General features: G+C 59.6%; 2 protein-coding genes across 7 annotated transcripts; one reads left to right on the top strand and one right to left on the bottom strand.

Moving 5' to 3' along the window:
* The first annotated feature begins 272 nt into the window (after positions 1-272).
* LOC138687173 (uncharacterized) lies at positions 273-3,593 on the top strand. Of its 2 annotated transcripts, XM_069793140.1 has the most exons (7): positions 284-479; positions 1,435-1,641; positions 1,797-1,898; positions 2,452-2,490; positions 2,596-2,657; positions 2,834-2,917; positions 3,056-3,593. In XM_069793140.1, the coding sequence occupies exons 1-7, from the start codon at positions 419-421 to the stop codon at positions 3,113-3,115; spliced, it is 615 nt and encodes a 204-aa protein (XP_069649241.1). In that variant the 5' UTR covers positions 284-418; the 3' UTR covers positions 3,116-3,593. The 2 variants fall into 2 exon arrangements, with proteins under 2 accessions (XP_069649240.1, XP_069649241.1); XM_069793139.1 differs by lacking the exon at positions 3,056-3,593 and having other exon boundaries at positions 273-479; positions 2,834-3,052.
* Positions 3,594-5,076: 1,483 nt separating this feature from the next.
* VANGL2 (VANGL planar cell polarity protein 2) lies at positions 5,077-20,547 on the bottom strand. Of its 5 annotated transcripts, none has more exons than XM_069794346.1 (9): positions 20,330-20,547; positions 13,523-17,465; positions 11,495-11,762; positions 11,278-11,398; positions 9,019-9,626; positions 8,461-8,597; positions 8,137-8,272; positions 7,548-7,779; positions 5,077-7,240 (listed from the first exon to the last, which is right to left on the bottom strand). In XM_069794346.1, the coding sequence occupies exons 3-9, from the start codon at positions 11,563-11,565 to the stop codon at positions 6,980-6,982; spliced, it is 1,566 nt and encodes a 521-aa protein (XP_069650447.1). In that variant the 5' UTR covers positions 11,566-11,762; positions 13,523-17,465; positions 20,330-20,547; the 3' UTR covers positions 5,077-6,979. The 5 variants fall into 5 exon arrangements, with proteins under 5 accessions (XP_069650447.1, XP_069650449.1, XP_069650446.1 ...); XM_069794348.1 differs by having other exon boundaries at positions 13,523-15,327; XM_069794345.1 differs by having other exon boundaries at positions 13,523-13,717.
* Positions 20,548-21,174: the final 627 nt, after the last annotated feature.

The following is a 21,174-nucleotide window of genomic DNA, read 5'->3' as shown; positions in this document are numbered from 1 at the left end:
CTTGTTTTTGAGTTCTTCAAATCCATGTCGATCAATTAAAAATATATACCTCGGTGGGTCATGCATTTTACCAAGGGATTCGTCTGTGTGGCACCAAATCTGTCCTTGTAACTCCTATCCCCAGCCTGGACAGGGCTTAAAACAGCAGTGATGGCACCAGGGACTGGCCTGAAGGGAGCCAGGGCAGCGCTGGAGCATCACCTCCTCCTTCGCCCACGCCGACAGCTGACGGGGCTCCATCCCTTAACCCTGGGAACAGCCCCAGAAATGACCCCCCAGCACGGTTTCTGGCCATTAATCACCCTATTTCAGTGCCAACACCTTTGAGCTCACAGGAAGCTGTTGGTTGGGCAGAAAGGGGAAGGAAGACATTGCAAGAGAGGGAGCGGCGGTGGAAGGCTTGGTGGGGCAGAGGAGGATGAAGCCAAGAGGCATCAGGATGGGGTGGCTCTGCATGGCAGTGCTCTGCTGTGGAGCTGGTGAGTGGGGTTGGGGTGGCAGAGTGGGGTCTGGGGGCTCCCCCGTGTCTCTGGGGCTGGAGAGAGGAGGAGGAAGAAGAGGTGGTGTGAAGGCAGCAGGCCCCGATGCCTTCCTGGGGGACCTTTTGCAGCAGGGCAGGATGCTTGCCTGGCTGTTTCATGGGGGTAAGGCTCAGGTTGACTGCTTTATTGCTTGGCTTGGGACTGGCTTGTGTGCAGGGGAAGGGCTGGGGTTTCCTGGGCTGTGTCAGTGCCAGGCTGTGCCACAAACCTACACCCTGGGTTTCCTCATACCTGCCCAGCCCTTTGCTGGCCAAGCAGCAGGGATGCTCTCTGACCACCCAGCCCCTTTCACGGCCGGGACCGTAGCGGCCATGGGCTGGTTTGCTTGGGGAGCCTGTTTTGCCACCGCAGAGCACCCATCCATGCTGGCACTGCTACCAATTGCCCAACTTCTGGCAGCTCCATGGGGGCTGTGTCAACGTGACGCTGCTCGGCAGCATGTGGCCGTGCATGACTTCCAACAGGACTTCGGCTTGGTCTCTCCAGCATCCACCGCGGCACAGCCGCCATTTAGCACCTTCTTCATTAGCGGGGGTTTGTCTTGGTAGAGTCGTGCAGCAGAAGCGTGTGAACCTGGCTGCTCGCCGCCCTGACAGGATGTGGGACGGCAGCACTTGCTGCTTTGCTGGCATCCGCTCACCCGCTCAGGCGATGGCCCCCCAGCCCCACGCCTCCGTCCCAAGTCACCTGAGGCCAGAGGGACGTGGGTTAGCTGTTTCTTGCTCCTGCCTTGCCTTTCCCTCAGCTACAGTGCTGCAGTGCAGGCTGAGCTGCCTGTGCAGGACCATGGTGGGGCCGGTACAGCTCCCAGCTCTGCAGCTGTGTTCCTGATCCTCGGGGGCAGTTCTGGTTTGGGGAGCCATTAACGTGAATTAATGACACTTGTTCCCAGCTCTCATCCTCAAAAAAGAGGAGCCAGGGCACCAAAGCACCACGCAGCGTGATGATGTCCTGGAACACGTGGGAGAACCCACCACAACCGCTGAGGATGTGGACAAGTTGACAAGGTGGCCAACAGCCACCCCAATGCCTCCTTGGACCGCAGACACCATCACTACCTCCATGCCGACAAGACCAGGTGCCATGGGGAACAAAACCCGTGAGTCCCACAGAGAAAGGAAGAGATGTGACTTGGGGATGTGCCACCATCCTTGGAGGGTCCTGCACCCCCCCCCCAGAGACCCCCCAGTGCCTGGCACTGCCCCCAGCCACCTTTGCGGGCAGCATGCCCACATCTCCTCTCTCTTCCTGTAGAAAATACATCGGCTGTTCCCATCAGGTACTGGTCCCCAGCCATTTTTGTGGTGGTTGCTCTGCTCGTGCTCTTCTTCACATACCGGCAGACCAAGGGGGAAGGTGAGCTCCCCCACCGGGGTACCAGCATCTCCCCCCTTCACTCAGTTGCATGTGTCCTGGTTTCAGCTGGGTTAGCAGGAAAGGGTGACAACCATCTTGCAGCCCACATCCTCAAAGCATTGAGAAGTGCTGCAAAAAGTCAGTTATTCTGGTACAACTCGGTGAGTGGGGGGTCTGGCTTCGTGCTGGGGTGGGGGGCAGGATCAGGCCCTTGCACCAGCCAGAAACCCCTTTGGCCACAGCTTAGCCCTATGGTGAGTGTTGCCCCTTGCTCAGATCTGGCTTTAAAAGTCCAGAAGTTTAACCCATAATTCCCTTTTCTGCTCAATTTTGCATCTCTCTGTGCCAGCTCTGCCATCTCTCCCCACAGCTTCTCCTTCCCTGCTTTAACACAAACTTGAAGCTCAAGGGTTTTTTCCTCCTGGAAATCAAAACCCAAAGCTCACCAGCTCATCCCCCACTGCTGCCCTCTTCCCAGGAGGGTCTTGCTCAGCTTTTTGCAAAGCCCATTCGGCCTCACTGTTGTAACGCCTGTGTCTGCCCTGGCCCGCAGGGACCCAGGACCAAGCCACCCCCGCTAGCGACTCTTCAGGTAAGACGTGGTCAGCCTGAGCCCTGTGAGGCCGGGGCATCTCGTTATACCATCGCCAACCTGGTCTCAGTGCTGTGATTCACATCCAAGCTCGTTGCATTGCAGATTTGGGAGCCCTGGACCATCTCCCTATCCAGGACACCACCCCAATAATCCCTGCTTCCCAGGTGAGCCCAGCTGATGGGGATCTTCTTGCTGGCAACACGTGAGCTGGGAGGGCTGAGAGCTGTTTTCCAGCCCCTGCATGGTTTTGGGCAAGCCCCAGCCCATGCATCAGTTTCCCCATCCACCGCAACTGACATGGTGAAGCTGAGTCCTCAAGCAGCCACTGCCTCTCTTGCAGGAGGAGAAGGGGCCAGAGAAACCCCCAGAGCACACTGAAACCACCTTCTGTGAGCCAGATCCCCCACCGCCACTGCCACCCCAGGTATTTCACCCCAATGCACTGAACCCCAGTACCTGGCAGGGGGGTGTGCTGCTAGCTGAGTTCCAGTCCCTCCAGCCCATGCAGGTCCCTGGGGAGGGTTTGTAGCCCCCCCAGCACCCGATTTTGCTTCTTTCCCAGCCTGATACACCCACAGTCGCTGGTGGTCCCTGCTGCTCCGGGGAGCCTGGTGCTGTCTGAGGGCACCCAGGGGATCCCAGTGGCTTCCAGACACCCCCAGGGACCACGAGGCCACTCCCGAGGGGACTGAGCCAGGATGATGCTCCCAGCTGGAGGCCACGCGGCAACCAGGGTGCTACAAGCATCATGTGCCTCCTCAGCCCTTCCTACGAATGCTCGAGTGTGTGCCCGAATCCTGGTGGGAACGGGGACCTGCGTGGGACAGGAAACCGCGTGGGATGTGGCCATGTGTGTGCTGTTATTGCTGTGCCCCACGTGCAAGGACAGAGGCTCCGGGTGTCTGTGCTGGGCATGGCCGAGCCAATAAAGCAGGATTTCACCCCAAAACCCCTGGACTTTCTCTGCTGGGACAGGCAGCCCCCCCTGCCCAGCCCAGCCGTCACTTTTTCCCCCATGTCTGGAAACGGATCAGAGGCGGCTGGCAGCCAGCCCACTCCGAGATGGCTGGGGGAAGGAGTTTCTTGTGCTGCCTCCGTTAGTCACGGAAAGGAAAAAAAACCACACAGGACTGAAATAAACCGCCCTCCCCACCCTGGGGCCAGCAGCTTGTCAGATGACTGTTGAACTCATCACAGGGCAAAGATAGGGCGGGAAATAAACACTCCACAGAGCCCCAGTGACCCTGTGGGTAACATACCCTTGGAGAAGCAAGAATGTCCCCACGGAAATGAGGAGCTGGGGGGGGTCCATGAGCCCCAGCACAGCCTGGCAGGGGGGCTAGCACCCCCCCCCACCCCAGCTTGTGTCCCTTGTGCTGGGGACAGTGCTGCAGTTGCACTGACCTGCCTCAGTTTCCCCTCGCTCTGCTCCCCCCACCCACAGCAAACATCCTCCTGCAGGGAGCGGGGCACAGCGTGTGTGTGTGGGCGGCCCAGGGCTGAGATGAGGGGAGAAAAGGTGTAAAAGCCAAAGGAAACGCTGACGCTGGGTCCCAGTGAATCAGTGGTGCCATTGCTGCATGAGGGACCCCCCCACAAGCAGGGGTGCAGGGGCCCAGGGGTGGCTGGGGGGTGTGTGCAGGTGGGTGCTGGAGAGGGCGCACAGGAGCCCAAACATCCGCCACCTCGATTGTCACAGTGAGGGGATTGCAGGCGGCAGCAGCCCCGGGGCAGGTGGAGGTTCTGCAGGCTGGGAGCAGCCCCTGCCCCCGGGGAGCTGTGCGTGGGGGGGGGGACTCGTTCCCCCCAGCAACGGGGTTGGGTCTTGCCCCCCCCGCGCCGGGGAGGGTTTGGGCATTTCTCCCATCTGCACTGGGGGGAGGTAGAGCAGCAGCCCCTGCTCCCCTCTGCTCATCCCAAGCCCTTCACCCGCATAAACCCCAAATCCCTTGGCCCCCCAAACCCCTTGGCCCCCATAAATTCCAAATCCTTGGCCCTATAAAACCCCTGACCTCACAGATCCCAAACCCTTGGCTCCATAAAGCCTGAATCCTTGGCCCTACAAACGCCAAATCCTCGGACCCCTCAAACTCTAAACCCTTGGCCCCACAATCACGAACCCTTGGCCCCATTAGACTCCAAGCTGTTTGTCTCATAAATTCCAAATCCTTAGCCCCATAGACGCCAACCCCCTGACCTCACAGATCCCAAACCCTTGGCTCTGTAAAGCCCAAACTCTTGGCCCCACAGACCCCAAATCCTTGGACCCCTCAAAACTCTAAACCCTTGGACCCCATCAACCAAACTCCTTGACCCCATAAAACCCAAATCTTTGGCCCCTCAAACCCCACCTCCTTGGCCCTATAGACCCTAAATCCATGCCCCCCCACCAACCCCAAGCCCTTGTCCTGCACCGAGGATCCTCCAAGCGCAGGACGTGTTTCTCCCCGAGTGCTCCCTTGAGGCCACATCCTGCCACTGCAGCATCTCTGAGCTGCCCAGATTGGGCAGGAGCAAAGCTGGGACCTAAAACTGCTGCCTCACCCCAAAGCACTGGGTGCAGGAAGATGAAGGAGGAAAAAAAAAAAGTCAAAGTGGGTTTATTTTATAAAAAAAAAAATTTGTACAATTTTAGTTGCTCTATGAAAAAAAAACAAACCCAAAACAACCAACAAAACTTCCTACCACTGCCGTAATGCTTTGATCCACTGCAAACTGTAAAAACAAGCTTTTTATATATTAAAAAACAATTTTACATTTTACAATTTTCTACACGCATGCACAAGGTCTCGGCTCTGTGGAAAAAAAAACCCCAAACCAAAACCAAAAACAAATGAAAAAGGGTTTATTCTTCTTAAACTCCAAGTGGAAAATCCCCCCTCCCGGGCTGACCCATCTGCTCACGCTCACTGAAGTCTCTTTTCCTGTAAAACACCCCAAAACAGGCTCCCAGCAGCAGCCGCACTGATGGAGCTGGGAGGACCAGGGGGGTGAAACCCAGGTCCTTCGGCCTCAAGAAGCTGGAAGACGAGGGGAGCAGCAGGGAGGGGTTAGAATCTCCCCAAACATGGCGATTTCCTGGAAATCGGGAAAGCCAGCCCCGAGCAGTGCGGTGCCTGGATGGGGACAGACCCCATAGAACCCCTCCAGCATCTTAATTTTGCTACTGGTACTTACTGGGGAAGCCTCCAGCCCCTCTGGGGTGGCACATGTGGCCAGCGTGCCACAGCCCAAGCGGCATTGTTGCCCCCGCCCTGAAATCACACCCCTTTTAGTGCTTAGGACAAAATAAACCAAAATCAAATCCAACCTCACGCCTCCCTGGGGTGAAATTTGGCAGCTCCCATGACCAAACCAGCCACAACCCCCCCGCTGGGACCACACAAGCCCCCCCACCCGGCACGGCATGGCTGGATTATGGGATCCAGAGGGTGGGGAAAAAAAAAAAAAAAAAATCCATGAGGTATTTGCGACCTTAACAAAACCAAGGGAAGGCAAAAGGTTTTGCGTCCCTGATGGCGAGCCAGCCCCAGCCCCTGCTTGTGGGACCACCACAGGCCACCTGCCACCATGGGACGTGAAGGACCTCACTGAGCTACGAGCCTTCATCACCCTCATCAGGAACCCCTCGTTTCATTCAGCCCGCTGGCTCTGGGGCCAGGATTGGACCCTGAGAGACATTTCAAGCTGCTGGGCCTGCAATCCATGGCCACAGCTCCAACTGGCGTGGGGAAGCCCCATGGAGATGCTGTTGGGACCAGGGACATGGGTCACCTTGGGAGCAGGGAAACCATATAAAAAAAACCTTCTGCTTCTCTTAAAAACCAGATTTTCACTTGCTTTTGTTAAGAGCTGAGCACAGAAACCATCAGCAGAGAGGCGAGGAGGACATTCCTACAGCCAGGAGCATCGCCACTCCGGTGTCTTGGATGCCGGGGGAGTTTTTCATAGCAGCCACAGATCGCGGAGGTGTTTGCAAAATACTCCCCCCAAAAAATCTCTAGGATTAAAAACCAGCCCCAGATGCCGGGCAGTAGTTTAAGGCCAGAGCCAGGACAGTTGCCAGGTAGAAAACGCGCAAGCGCAGAAGGTCCTGGGGACCTGATGGTTCTTGAAGACGCTGGTGAAGAACATGTAGAGTTAGCCCTTGAGTTATGGCACCGAAACACTGTTTCCTTCCTGGCTGTGCCACTGTCCTCCGCCGGCTGCGCCTTCTGGGGGATTGCTACAAGGACCTGGGTTTCGGGAGGGAGGAGGAGGAGGAAGAGGAAGGGGCTCAGCCCACCCCAACGGGGGCCAAGCCGAGGCTGAGGGCGAGTGCTCACAGGTAGGTGATGGAGCCGGGCATGGGTGCTGCTTCCTAGCGCCCGCTGCAGTTCTGCCCTCGAGCCGTGGCCTCCCTGAGCCCCGTTGGAGATGGTGAGGATGAGACAGAGGGGTGCAGAGAGGGTCTCCCCCCCCCGACCCCTCTCCATCCCTCTTGAGCTCACACGGAGGTCTCCGACTGCAGCCTCATGACGAACTTGTGTGACTTGGGGTCCACGAACTCCTCTGAAAGCTTGAAGAAAGGGATCTTCTTGGTGCTCACCACGAGGCTGAAGTCCTGGCGCTTCAGCACAAAGACCACCCCATCTTTCAGGCCATTCGTCACCGGCTCCTCGCTGACCAGCGTCCACTGCTTGGCCAGCCAGCGGTCCTTGTGGTACTGGATGGTGGGCCCGGCCATCAGGTAACGCTCAAGGAATGCCTTGGAGGAGGGAAAAGACATGTGAACGTCACCTTCCCATGGCTCAGCCTATTTTTTTTTTTTGCAGCCTCAAGCTGCTCAGCAGGTCCTGCAGGAAAAACATCCCCGCGGAGCTGGTTCCCATCACTGTGTGTTGCTCCCTTGGGGTTACACCCACTTTTCTGGCTGTATCCCCCAATCCCTTGTCCTCCCAGGGGGATGCTCTCACATGGTGGGGACCCCCCCCGCCAAGTCCTCATGATCTGGACCAAGGCTTTGGGCAAACCTGTGGACCTGTCCCACCTCACCATGCCCCTCCTCCACGCACCTTGGGCGTCATATCATGGGTGATGCAGAACTCAAGGTGCTGCAGGATGCTCTCCATGGTGTGGTAGGGCTGCTGCTTCGTGGTGCGCAGGTACTTCTGCATGGCCCGGGCCATGGAGGCAAAGATGGCCTGAGCCGCCTCCCGTGGGTCCATGATCTCCCGTGGGTTCTTCTGGTCTTCCTCCTGCAGCCGCTTGATGTGGGTAAAGGCTTCTTCCACCGCCACCACCAGCCTGTTGGGAGGAAAGCCATGGATGTGGCTGCAAGAGGGCAGAGTCCGGCCACGGGCAGGAAATCCCCTGGGGTTGGCGGGGGAGCCACTTGCTGCTGGCAGGAACCCAGCTTCTACCCCAAAACAGTTTTGGGGGAGATCTGGTTGTGCTGCACAACAGCTGGGCTTGGGATTCACTTCCCTAAGAGCAGGAAAACCTCGTCTTGCGGGGCTGGAGGTGACCCCAGGAGCACTCACTCCCTCCTGCCAGCACTGCCCAGGTCCTCATGGGGGGTCCTGGGATGGGGACCGCATGGGACACACAGCAGTGGGGCACCCAATGCGGCACGCAGCCCGGTCCCCACCACCGGCCCCGTACCTGGCTCGGCGTTTCCGCACCCTGCGCTCATGCTCTGCCTCCTCATAGTAATACTCGTTGTGGCTGTTGTCGCGCCTCCGGGCAGCTGCCGCAATGACAGCCCGGGACTGGCCTGTGGAGTTGTTCGTTGTGTTTTCTGCAGGGAAAAGGGTGAAGTTAGAGAAGGGTTGGTGCCCCACACTCCCCCTGCCCCACAGTCAGGCTGCAGCGATCCCACTCCAGGCTCTCTGGAGCCAAGAGGAGCCTCCGGAGAGGAAAACACAGGGATGGGAAAGGGAAGGAGGAGAGAGAACAAGAGGAGAAGCCAGGGGAAGGGGAGCTCACCCTCGCCGAGTGAATAGACTTTAAACCCAGACATTTTCTTGGACAGGACGGATTTTGGCAGGTTGAGGAGGGCAGGGTTGTAGACCGGGAAATCGTGGTAATAGTTCTCCAGGATCCACACGGCTGCTCGCTGGATGCTGCAGGGAGACACAGCCAGGCATGGGGGGCACAGAGAGCCAGTTAGCACCGTGCCGAGGGTGGGAGGCACACACAGCCGGGGCAGGACAAGGAGGGAGGGACGGACAGCGTGCGGCACTGTGGGGACATCTCATCCCATGGATGGAGCGGGGCTGTACCCGCTGCAGGGCATGCTTGCAGCTCCTCCAGCCGGTTGATGCTGGGGTGCCGTGGAGGGCAGAAGCGTGAGCACAACCACTCATGAGTACACTTGGGCACCTGCACATGCACCAATGCACATGCACACATGTACATGTGCATGGGAATGCACACATGGGACTGCACAAACACCCAGGAGCAACCAGTGGACACGCACACCTCATGCACACACACAAAGAGGGGAACCCACTGTGGCAGCAATCCCCTCCGGCACCCCCATACCTGAGATGGCCAACGTTGTAGAAACGACTGGCTCCGTCAGCAGAGCGGACGGCTTTGAGGGTGAACTGGGGCTGGAGCTGGCGCAGCTCCAGCAGCACCACGGCCAGGTAGTGCACGAAGAGCAAGGCATCCACCAGCGAGACGGCGTACTGTACCACCCCCTGGTAGTTGCGGTCCCGTGAGTCCAGGATCCGTACACCATAGAAAAGCCAGTAGGAGACGACGAGGAGGAAGACAAGCACCATTAGCAATGCTCGGAAGACAAAGATGCGAGGGAAGAAGGCTTTGGGGCGACGGAAGAAGAGAGCCCAGCTGCCCAGCAGGAGGATGAGGAGTTTGAAGGCCACGGAGATGAAGAGCCCCTCGCAGGGTGTCCCGCAGGGCTCCAGCTCCTCCCGCCACAGCAGCTGGGGTAGGAGCATGAAGGCGAGGGGTGTGAGGAAGGCAAGCAGTGCCAGCGCCCCGGCCAGCGAGACGCCCAGGTGCCGGGAGCAGTCCAGGTGGGCGCTGTCCTCCATGTCCTTGGTGATGCGGGTGATGTCATCGTGCGAGATGCTGTGCTCCGACGTCCCCGTCACCACCGTGGTGGTCTCGCCCCAGTTGTCATCCTGGGAAGGGCGGATGGGAGGGTTATGCAGGGGATGGCTCCGTGTCCCCCCTTCCCCGTCCCTAGCACCCCAGGGGGCTGCCAGCTGCACTGGACCCCCACCCCAACCCAACTCCAGCATCTCCCATCCACCAAACCTCAAAGCCCGGTGCGCTGCCTGGCGCCATCACCCCCATTTAGACAGTGGAAACCTCAGCCTGGGGTAGGGGAATGCAGCCATTTGGCTGGGACCCTCTAGGAAACCCCCGTCGGCGGCTCTGTGCCGTACTTCACCTCTCCGGCACTGGCGAGAGCAGCTTTGGAAGTGGGAAGCATCCTGCTTCCAGGCAAACCCCCTCATTAGCGGGGCCAGAAGGAACATGCCCAGCTGCCATCCCAACACACCCTCGCTGCTGCTGAGCAGGCGGGCGCTGCCTCCTCCAGCACTGCACCAGGCAGGACAAAGTGTCCAGCAATCTGGCAGCTCACTGCACTGGACAGGACTCCCATTGCCTCCAAAAAGACCCCTCCTCCAGCCAGAGGGGTGCAGAAATGACCTGTCCCTATTTGATTCCTTCCCAGCTAAAACATGGGGTTTTAGTGGAAGGAGAAGGTGCTGTGCTGCAGGCGCTGAAAACACCACCTTGGCGCAGCCACGCATCTGTCCATCTGTCTGTCCTCTCACTCAGACTTGTGCATTCTGTTTTACTGCACTTTGGCATCCCTGAAACTTGGGGTTTTATCGTATCTTATTTCCCGCCCCCCCCGAATTTCTGCAGGAAAGCCAGCAATTTCATTCCAAACAACAAAATAAAGCCACAGCCTGGGGCTTTCCAGAGGGATGGGAAGCAGAGGAGGGTCCGGGAGGACCAGTCCATGTCCCAGCCCATCCCCAGGTGAACCCACGCTGCCATCAGCTTGCTCTGGCCACAGCTGGACCGGGCAGGCTCCGCCGCCGGCATCCCGGCCACCGCAAACCCCGGCCTCTGCCGGCACCGACTTCTTGGTGGGGGAAGATGAAAAGAGCTGGAGCTGCCTGCGTAGGTGGCTGGGAGATGATTAAAGCCAGGGACCAGGCTCTGCGGCGGCCAGAGGAGTGCCGGCACCCAGTGTGGGGGGCACAGCAGCTCTGCCCCCACTGCCACTCATGGCGAGGGACCCCCATGGGACCAGGGGACTGGGGTGGCCAGTGGGGGGATGCAGCGTGGGACCCTCCTCTGCACCAACCTGCTCGCCGGTGTGATCCTGCTGGGAGCTGGGCTGGGGTTATTATGCCTTGGCATGGCCAAGCCGGCATCGCCTGCAGGAGGATCTCGCCGAGCGAGGAGCTGAAGCTAATCCCTAGGGAGTGGATCCCCAGGGAGTGGATCTCCAGGGTGTTTTCCACCCTTGGGCAGCCCGTGCCCAACCCAGCTGCTTCCCCAGGGTGCCGCAACAGCCGGTCCCCTTTCATTTGCACCCGTGCCGCCTGTCTGCCCTCCCCGCCGGCGCTGCCACAGCACTCACAAAAGCCCGTCCGCCAGCCAAGGGCCAGCCCAACCGGCTCAACCGCTCTGCTGGGGAGCACCAGGCATGCCGGGAGCCCCCGTGCCCCGCCAGCGGCTCCCACCCTCAGCAGCATCCCCACGATGGGGCAGAGATGCCAACCCTATTCCTCCCCCTGCCCAACTCACCCTCTCATCCCCCCGGGTCGACTCATTGTCCAACAAGGGCTCGCCTGGTGCTTGGATGGTCACCGACTTGTCCCCGCGGCTCCCGTCCCGGCTTTTTGAGCGATGCCGGTCCCGCCGATCCCTGGAAGGCAAAAAAAGGGAGTGGGGTGGGTGCACCTGGGTGGCAGTGCCCACTGGGGCCAGGGGATCCCTCCCCAGGCAGGCACTGACCCCTCACCTGTGCTTGCGGGAGCTGCGGGAATGCCCGGACTTGTAGGAATATCCCGAGTATTGTGACTCATTGTCCATGGTGTCAGAGTGCCGTGGCTTGTGCCGCTCCACGCCGAGGGGCTTGGGTCTCCCCGGCCCTGGGACAGTGGCCAGGGCCTCCTTCAGAGGGGGCTTCTTCAGGCCCAGGGGCACCTTCAAGAAGTCGACTGTCACCTTGAGGGACTCTATTTTGATCACTTGGTTGGGCTCGTCTCAGGAGAAAACAGCTTGCCCGCCTGCGGAGGCGAAGGGGAAGGGTCAGTGGTGGCACAACAGCATCCTGGCAATACCCTGGGGGTCCTGGCCACCAGTGAAGATCCCCTTGCCCACCGTCCCTGCACCACTGCAGCTCCAGCCCTGGTGGCAAATGGGGACGAGACTTCAGCAGAGAAAGGGAATTTGGGTCACTTTGGGGCATTTTCTATTTTATCCCATGCCCAAGCTGGGTCCAGGATGGTCACCTTCCCCTTTATTAATGATACTGCATGATTAGCTTCTGTTTTGGGTGATTTACACTTTAATTAATACCAAGATAGTTACTTTGAGTGCCTAGGGTGGGGGCCAAAAAAAAAAAAAAAAAAGGAATGAATAATTGGGTGCAGGCAATGTTTCAGGTCCATCTTGCAGCGCGGGGCTCTGCCCGGACACGTTTCCCGGTGTGGAGCTGGGATCTTACACCCAGGAGATAGGCGCGGGAGTCCCGGTTTCTCGAGGAGCATCCCTTTGCACTGGCTCCAGCTCCCCTTGCAGCAGCAGCCTAAGCCAGGGAGAGCTCGGGATTGCTGGGACCGGGGGAATCGGGGGGCTCCCAGGCTGCCAGATGCCACCGCGGTGGCTCTGAGGATAGGACCACTGGCCTGGGCCACCCCGACAGCATCCAAGGACCAGTCCACCATCGCAAGGCTGGCTTGGAGCAGATACCATCGCCCCGTGCGCTGACTCACGGCTGCCATGTCGTTATTAGCCAACCCCAAACTCCCATTACAGCCATTTGTAGATGCACACATATATAAATATATACACACACGCACATGATTGCCACCTACACCTACTTATGGTGTTGGATCTTTGCTGGGTTGGGAAAAAGAACACCTTGCTGAGATCCCAGCCGGGCACCAGGACCTTGGGCAAAGGCTCACAGGATGCTGGTAGGAGCCGGGGTCTCTGTCAGTGGTCTCCCGGGGTCCCAGTCTGGGTCACCCGGCTGGTTTTGGGGACTCCCAAGCCGCTTACAGGCCTGATGCAGGTTCGGTGCTGGCTTGCCTGGGTCTGTGATCCCACCAGGGAGGGGACCTGGACACAGATGGGAGCCATCGCAGACACTGGGCTGCCTGACCCACATCAGGGGATGCTGGAGCCCATCAGAGGGGTCCTGCCAAATCCTCCTGCCCTCACCCTAAGGGTGCTGGGGGGCTGCGGGCATTAGGCATCCCCCAGAGCCCCAAACCCCGCTTCCCAGGCAGTACCGCATGCTGGGGGGGGTCACGGCAGCTGTGTTTGGGGGTAAGCCCATGCTGGGTTACCACGGAAATGCCATTTCGACCAAATAAAACCCAAATGTCTTTTGGCCTCTTTTCCAAGGCCTCAAAGAGGGGGAGATGGGGTCGAGGAGGCAAAAAGGGAGGGAGGGATGGTGATCCTTTTGTCCCAGATGCTGGATGCTCACACATTTATCACTATGGAAACAAAAGCCCCCCCCCCACGCTGGTTGTCTAGGAGATGGCAACAGGACCGGGAACTCGTCCCGGCATCCCCAGCGAGCGATGGGGGAAGGGGAAGGGACTGGGAGAGAAAGGACCCCCCTGTGCACCCCCCCCAGCCCCTGCCAGCCCCCCCTCTTCTGGGCTTTGTTTGCAGGCAGGGATCGGGTTTCTGCTGGGAACAATGCCGGGGCCTCAGCACAGGGGGGCTGAGGACTGGCTTGTCCCCAGTCTGGTCCCATTAACACCATTAGGAGGTTGATACTGGGGCAGGGGACAGACCCCCAGGGACTCACCGGCAGGGTGGTGTGGGAAGTTGAGGCGAGGCGGCTGCAGGCAGGTGCTGTCCCCCGTCCCGGTGGTCACCGAGGCACTTGGGGCATCCTCAGCCTCCGGCGGGGACGGCATCCAGCTGGCGGGCACCGGAGGGGGGCTGTGCATGGGGGGGCCGCTCACAGGACAGGTGGCCTTGCCGGGGGTCCGCTGTCAAGCTGGGGGAAGCAAGAAAGAAGGAAATCAGGAGCCAGGCATCCCTGCCGCACAGGGCTGCTTCACGGCATCCCCTCCCTGGGGACTGGGACCACGCGTGTGCCGTGGCAGCCACCCAGCCACGTGTTTGGGGGACAGCCACAGCACGTCACACTAGGCACCGTCAGCCAAATTCCTTGTCCTGCAGGTCACCCACTCCGGTTCCCTCCGGGGGCATCCGCCCCATGAGAGCTCCTTGCTTCACCTTGACCCCTGGTGAGCACCCGATGGGCAGGGGAGGAAAATGAGGGTGGGCTGGAAAACCCCCCAGACACCACTACAGCCCAAAACCTGCCCAGGCATCACCTCCATGCCACACTGGCACCCTGGCCCATATGCCGGCACCACGCGGCTGTCTGCTGCTGGATGCGACCCTCCCCGAAGTGTCCCAAGCCAGGCTGAGCACTGCTCCCATGCCTCCCCACTCCAGCCAGAGCCAGGCACTCCTGGAGAGGTGAAGCCAATTTATCAGCCAAAATCAAGATGGGGTTTTCCAATGCATCTCAGTCATTCAAGGCACCAGCCTGTGGATTTAATGCTCCTCGGCCACCACAATCCCGTGGTCAGCAGCCACACTTCAAGTCCACCCCGGGGTCAGGGGTCTCTATGGCTGCACTGGTGGTGTGGGGACCCCGGGGCCATCCAGTTCCCAAAAGCAAAACCAGAGCTGGGAGATGAAGGTCAATCCATTCAGAGGGAGAACAAGGCACGCATTTCCAAGGGGAGTGAGCAACAAGCCATGGGAATGGCTGCAGAGGGCTGCAGCGAGCCCAGCCCTTCAATCACAAGCTGGTGAAGGGGCAGAGGTTACGGGCAGGTTTTGGGGTGCTTTCCCAGAGCAGAGCAGCGGCACGGGACGGTTTGCTCTGGCACGATCCACAGATGAACCACGGGCGACCTCCACATCCGGACCAGGGCTCAGCTCTGGCCAACAAGGACCCTCTGTCTTGCCTGTACCAAAACAGCTGAACATTCTCCCCAGCAAAGGCTGGTGGGTGGAATAACCCCCAACCCAATGGTTTTGCAAGGTTAATTTGTAAATCAAGCAGCCATCCTGCAGGTCACTGGAGCCGGGAGCTCCTTGTCCTCCTGCCCCGCAGCCGCTCCAGTGCCAGCGGAGCAACTTGGCCACTCCAGTGGGGAAGAGAGGGATTTTTTTTTTTTTTTTTCGGATGGTTTGCCTGGCAGAGTGGGGAAAGCCGGTTCGGCAGCACAAGGTGCTCAGGCGGAGAGGCTGGAAATGGATGCCTCGTCTCCAGGAGGATAAGTGGCTTCGCCTTACTGAGGCCGTGGAGACACAGAGCGACCGCCAAGGGCTGGGAGCGAGAGCCAGACACATGCAAACAAGGACGAAAACTCACATTTTTAATAGCCAGGTGATTAACCATCAGAACAAACTCCCCAGGGGAGGAGAGGATTTGCCATCTCTTGACATCTTCAAGTCCAGACTGGATGGCTTCTCGGGATGATGCTGGAGCACATCACAGGGTTCAAAGCAGAGAGAGCTCGGCTGGGCTTCGGGGCAGTCAGAAAAGCCGCTGCCGCTGTCTCTCCTGCCTTTGAGTCCATGAACCTCAAACACAAACTATCTTTTGCATTCAAATGCTCAAAAAAACATAGATCCAAGCATTTCTAGATGAGAAAGCTTTCCTATTTCAAACAGCTGCAGGGCAAATCCTAAGAGGGAAATCCTCTCCTCCCATCCCTGGTGAGGCAGCATGCCCCTCGGACCAGGTAGCACAAACCCACACCGCGTGGCTCTCTCCCAGCTTTACTCAGTGCCAAGACCTCGCGAGAGCCAGGCATGACATTTGCTGGAGAAAAACCCACTTTGAGCGAAGGGCAGAGGGAGAAATTGGCGGCCAAACAACTTCTGTCCTGGCCAAGAGGGTTGGGACCAAACTGGTTGCCTTCGCACTGGAGTGGATCGGCGAGCATCCACCTGCTCCCATGCCAGAGCTCACCGATTTATGCCAGCGGTGCTCTTTTTCCAGCATCTGCAAATCCAGATCAATTAAATAATACCAGCATTAAGTCAGGATGCTCTAATGTGGCTATGAGAGGGGGGTGAACGCAGCCCTTCGCACACCAATGATCACTGGCTTCCCACCGCTGGGGCCAAGCAGGAGCAGAAGGAACCATCAGCCACATCTGGGCAGGTGTTTTCCTGCTTGACCCAACAAGCATTGCGGTGACTGGGAAACTGAGTCACAGAATGAGCCAGGTGGACCCCGGGGTCCTGGATTCCCGGCACATGACTCCACCGCTGTTTATCCTCCCAGTAAGCCTGGGAGGGCTGGAAGCATGGCTCTGCCCATGACAGAGATGGAGAAACTGAGGCACACAGCAAGCCAGAGTCCATAGCTGTTTATGGACAGGCAGAAAACCTAATACAAGCCTCAGGCCTGCCTCACACCATAATTTTTGGGCTGTCTTCCCTCACCACGCCGACACCAGGGAGGTTGGCTCGCGGAACCCCTGGAGTAGCGATGCCCACGGTGGGGATGCCGCTGGCACACCTCCGAAACCAGTCTGGGAATGGGAGGCACATCCCGGCCCCAGCACATGGGTCTGCCGAGCCAAGTGCCCGGCACATTTGCTTGCTTGGCTACGCAAACACGCCTTGCTGCCTCCACACAATAGATGCCTTCCCTGGCTGGCAACCACCATGCTCCCCCGCCAGCCACCGGCCCCTCGAGCCCCGCGCTGCCGGGGAAGCGGGAGGCGGTGGAGGGGGGAATGGAGCAGTGGCCATATTTCACATATGCACCAAATAGGCTGCTGGCACCAAGAGCTGGGCACCCATGGATGACTCAGAAAGAGCAGAAGGTGGGTGCGCGGTGAGGGAAAAACCCCAGGGGTGCTTCTGCTTGGATAGGAGGGGGAGATGGGCTCCCCAGGCAGGAGCTGGGGAGTCAAAGCAGATCCCCTACCACCATGTCTATTCAAGCCCCAAGCACTGGCTGTGCATCACCTACCAAGGAGCTGGGGAGAGGCCACCAAGGCAATTCGCTGCCCTCCCCCTGATTGCACCCCCTTCCAGAAGCACAAACACCAACAATTTTCTTTCCCTTCTCCCCGGGTTGTATCCAGCCCCACAGCTCCTCTCGCCTGGCGGAGCTGAGGCTTCACAATGAGCTCATGGCACGTCCCTCAACCCGGAGGCTGCTCCGCTCCTTTCCGCAGCCGAGTCCCCCCGTGTCAGGCTGGGAAAGCGGCCGCCCCGGGCCCCCCGCTGCTGCCGCCACTCCAGCCCCAGCCCTGGGAGAAGTCGCTGCTGGGAGGAATCTGCAAACTTCCAGCTCTTTGGTCCGTTGGCACAACCGGGTGCTTCAGAGGGACGCGGGAAAGGCCCATGGGAAGCCCGAGTGGCTTAATCCAACTCCCCCATGGGGTCTTATTCTGCTCTCAAATTGCTCAGCGTCAGCTTGGATGCAGAAGGTTTAATATCCCTTCCAAACTGCCAGCTTTAATTACGATCACTCGGGATTGTTACAATATCCACAGGAACGTCCAGTCCCTCAAGCGCTTGGTCCCCACCAAGTTTCCTCCAGCAGGGAAGTCCCACTGTGCGACTACGGGACAAAGCCCAGCCTTTCACCCAGCATTTCAATCCCATTGCGTGTCTGGGAGCAATGGAGGTGGCAGCCGCATCAGGCGGTGGGGATGCACTACCTGCCTCCACACAGGTAAAAATGACCGCACCAAGATCTAGAACCAGAGGAAATAAAAAAATGTACAAAACCCAGGGATTTGCGTGAGAACAGGGCTCGATGCAAAGAGAAAGGTATTTGCATTGCAAAACCTGCCCTGCCGGCACCAAGGGATCCTAACTGCAGCCCTACACCCAGCTGCGCTTCCAGACGCCCACTGGCTGCTTACCTGCTCCATCTCTCCCTTCCCAGGGCTCGGCGCCTGGCGGAGGGGCTCAGCCTGCACCCTGCGTCCTCGCAGCCCCTGTCTGCCTCAGCCCGAGCTCATGGGGAGCACTCGGGGCTCCCTAGGAAGATGAGCGGCAGCTTTGTCCTCATGGTTTCCAGTGCCGGGTCCAAGCGGAGGTGGGATGGCATCGTTATGCCCAGGACATGGCCAGTCCTGCGGCAAGGTGCTGCAGCTTCCAGATCTTCCTCCTGCTGCCCAAATCACATCTCCTGGTCCCCTCCTGTTCCACCACCCCTCCAGCCATGCCAGTGGCACCTCTGGGTGGGATGCTGGCATGAAGTGACAAACCTACAGTCACCCTGGGGCACTGGAGGATGCAAATGCCAGAGTCCCAGGCTGCTTCTCCGGTGGGCATGAGCATCTGAGTGGTGCCGCAGGATGCTTAGACAGGGCAAGCTGAGGAGGTGCAGGGATCTGCGCTCATGGTTCGGGCTGTTACTTTCATTTCAGCGCGTTCTCCAAAAGCGTTGTCGGAAACTCTGTCCCCAAGGCTACAACCCAAAAGGCCAGTTCCTACCCCAAAGGGACACCCGCAGCATAAACAACTGCGCTTTTAGATCGATTATAGCTCTGTTCCATAGGCTCTGGGTGCCTAATACTTAACCCTACTAAATCCTGCCAGGCTGCCGTGGGCAGACAACAGTATTATCTGCGTCTCGGAGCCTGGAAAAACAGCATAGAGATGGGATCCGTCTGGGTCCAGGCAAGGAGCAAGGTGACCACATTCACCCACTGACCACAGTGCTCAAGGTGGGGCCGCGCTCAGCCCAAGGCAGCAAATGCCTTTGGAGGGTACAAGGCAAAAAAATCCCTTGCATGGGGGATTTTGGCAGCTAGTCCTGCTGCCCTGGCAGCCCCGGTGCCACGATGCCCACAGGTCCGAGCACTCACTGCTTCGTTGCTGGCACTTGCATGGGGCTAGCCAGGGAAGGGCAGCGAAACCCCGTGGTTTTCTCCGAGGCCCTCTCCCAAGCATCCCGGCTGGACAATAAAGCCATAAAGCATCTGCCAGCTGCTCTGGCCCTCAGAAAACAGAGCCAAAATATAAAATTAACTCGGACTAAAGACCTGGGGTTGATTCAGTCCTGACCGATACAGGGGAGATGGGCTCCTTGCCTTCCCCCTGGCCCCATTGTCTGCGAGCTGATGAAAATGAGAAACCACATCTAATCATTCAAATGGCTGAAGGGAGCCCAGAAGGAGCACGGGGATGGACAGCCAGTGCCCCCAGCCCCATGCCCATCCTTGGGGCCGTGACTTCACGATGGGGGCTGCCCATGGGACCTGGCAACCTGCAACCCTAAAACAACCACCCCCCCGGTCCAACAGCTGGTCAAGGAGCCATCGCTGGCTCCAATGAAGTCATCTGTTAATTAAATCAGCCGGTCTCATCCTGAGCTACGCCCCCCCCCAGCACAAAGACAGTGTAAATACACAGGAGAAGCCCCTGCTGCACAGAGATCGCATCTGACTCAGGCTGCCTCGGAGCCCAGCTCGGTCCCAACACAATCCCGAATTGCTGTGATTAAGCAACAGCCATCCCCAGAGGCTCCGCGAAGATAATATTTAATTCTTCTTTTTTTTTTTAACCTCCACCTCGGTTATTATACCAAGGCCTGGGGGGGAAACAGACTCTACGCCCTCTCCCAAGGAAATAAAGCCTCTCACCCCAGACACAGCAGCAGGGCCGATGTCTGAGCTCGCACCCGGTGTAGCACGGAGGGAACTCCCTGTTGGCTCAGGGTGATGCGCCAGGACGGGACCAAGATAAACCGGATCAGAATCCGGCCGGGTCTCTCCCAGAAGCAGGTGAGCGTGCTGGCAGGGACAGGTGAAGCGGGCAGACCCTGCCTCACAGGTCCCACAGATCTGGCAGGAACATCGGCCGTTTTCACTTCCCTGTCCTCAGAGCAGTCACCCAGCCTTGGCACAGGGCAGGTAGCGGGGTGGACACCCCATAGGTGCCCACCCTTGTCCCCCAGCTGCTGCTGCGGTCAACTATTGCTCGCAGGGATTGCAGGCAGGGCGGAAGCCTGCCATGCTGGGCACAAAGGGTTCGGAGGCCAAGGGGTGGTTGACCGCAGCAGGGCAGCTTGGCCAGTAAACTCCAGTATAAGCATGCCCGCTGCAGAGTGGAAAGCCACAAGCACCGGTGCCAGGCTGCGTGCAACTGGGGGGGACACAGCCCCCGCTGCATCGCCCACCGGGGAGGTTTCCCAGGGCCAGCGGAGCCCTGCAAAAAGGGAATAAGCAGGACCCTGGGAGCAGGGCCCACCCCCGGGGTGCATCCTCAGCACCTCCCCACCCCGGCCCCTGCTTCAAGGGCTAGTGGGGGGAAGGAAGAAAAAAAAACCCCAAAACCCTGGCAGCCCCGCATCTCCCCCTGCCACGCTGCGGGGCACCCCCGGGAGCGGGGCTCGCCGAGCAGCCGCTCCCCGCCTGGCTGCCGGCCCAGGAAAGTCCCCGGCTTCCCAGGCCCTTCCTGGAGGGACGCGTCGAGCCCGAGCCCGGCCCCGGCCCCGGTCCTCGCAGCGCGGCTCACTCGGCCCCGTTCCACCCGCCCCCCCTCCCGCGCTGCCGCGGAGCTGCCCCGCACCCCATTTCCCCCCGCTCCCCCCCCTTCACGCACTTACCATCGCCGCCGCACCTTTGTGCGCGTCCCCCCCTCCCCGCACCGAAATCCCGGGGCTGCTGCTGCTGCGGCGGCGGAGGAGGAGGAAGAGGAGGAGGAGGAGGCGGAGGAAATCCCGAATCCCAGCGGAGCGGGCTCCCCCCCGCCCCCAACTCCGCTACGCCGTCTGCACGGCCCCGGTCACGGCCCCGGCCCCGGCCCCGGCCCCGGCCCGCCGCACCCTGGACCGGCAGCTCCCGCCCGCGCCGCCGCTGTTCCCGGCCGCTCCCCCCGCTCCCGCCCATTGTCTCCGTTCCGCGCTCCCGGCGCCCCTCCGGGGCCATTGTCTTGGGGGGGGGGAAGAAGGCCCCAGGTCCCGGCTCCCTCCCCCCGTACCTGCAGGTGGGGAGCGGGGTCCCCTCCGGTCCTCGACCTGCAGCCAGGGCTTTTGGGATAAGGACGGCGGGAGGGTGGTGGTAGTGGGTGTCCCGGGGGGGTCCCCACTGCTGGGGGGTGAGGTGGCGTGGTGGAGCTCAGGGTTAAGCCCCACTGGCATCTCCCCCAGATTCGGTGGTCGGTGGGGTCATGTACAGCTCAGGTGACCCCCGGGCTTGGGGGGGGCGTTACCATGCCCCCAACTGCCCCTCTGCACCCAGGCATGAGCACGGCCAGGCCGGTGGGGCGGGGTGGGGGAAAAGGATGAGCCTTCACCCTGGCAGAGGTGCCCCCAAAGGGGTAACAGCCTACTGGGGTCATGGTCCTGCTCCCACCTTTGTGCCAGGCCAGGCTGGGTTTTTTTGGGGGGGGGGAGAAGGATGTGTGTGTGAACAAGTGACTCCCTGTTGTCCTTGGATCCCCCGACCGATG

This window comes from Haliaeetus albicilla, chromosome 10, assembly GCF_947461875.1.
Source record: "Haliaeetus albicilla chromosome 10, bHalAlb1.1, whole genome shotgun sequence".
Taxonomy (NCBI): Eukaryota; Metazoa; Chordata; class Aves; order Accipitriformes; family Accipitridae; genus Haliaeetus; species Haliaeetus albicilla.
Note: the sequence above shows the minus strand (reverse complement) of the source record. Positions and strands in the feature narration are given on the sequence as shown.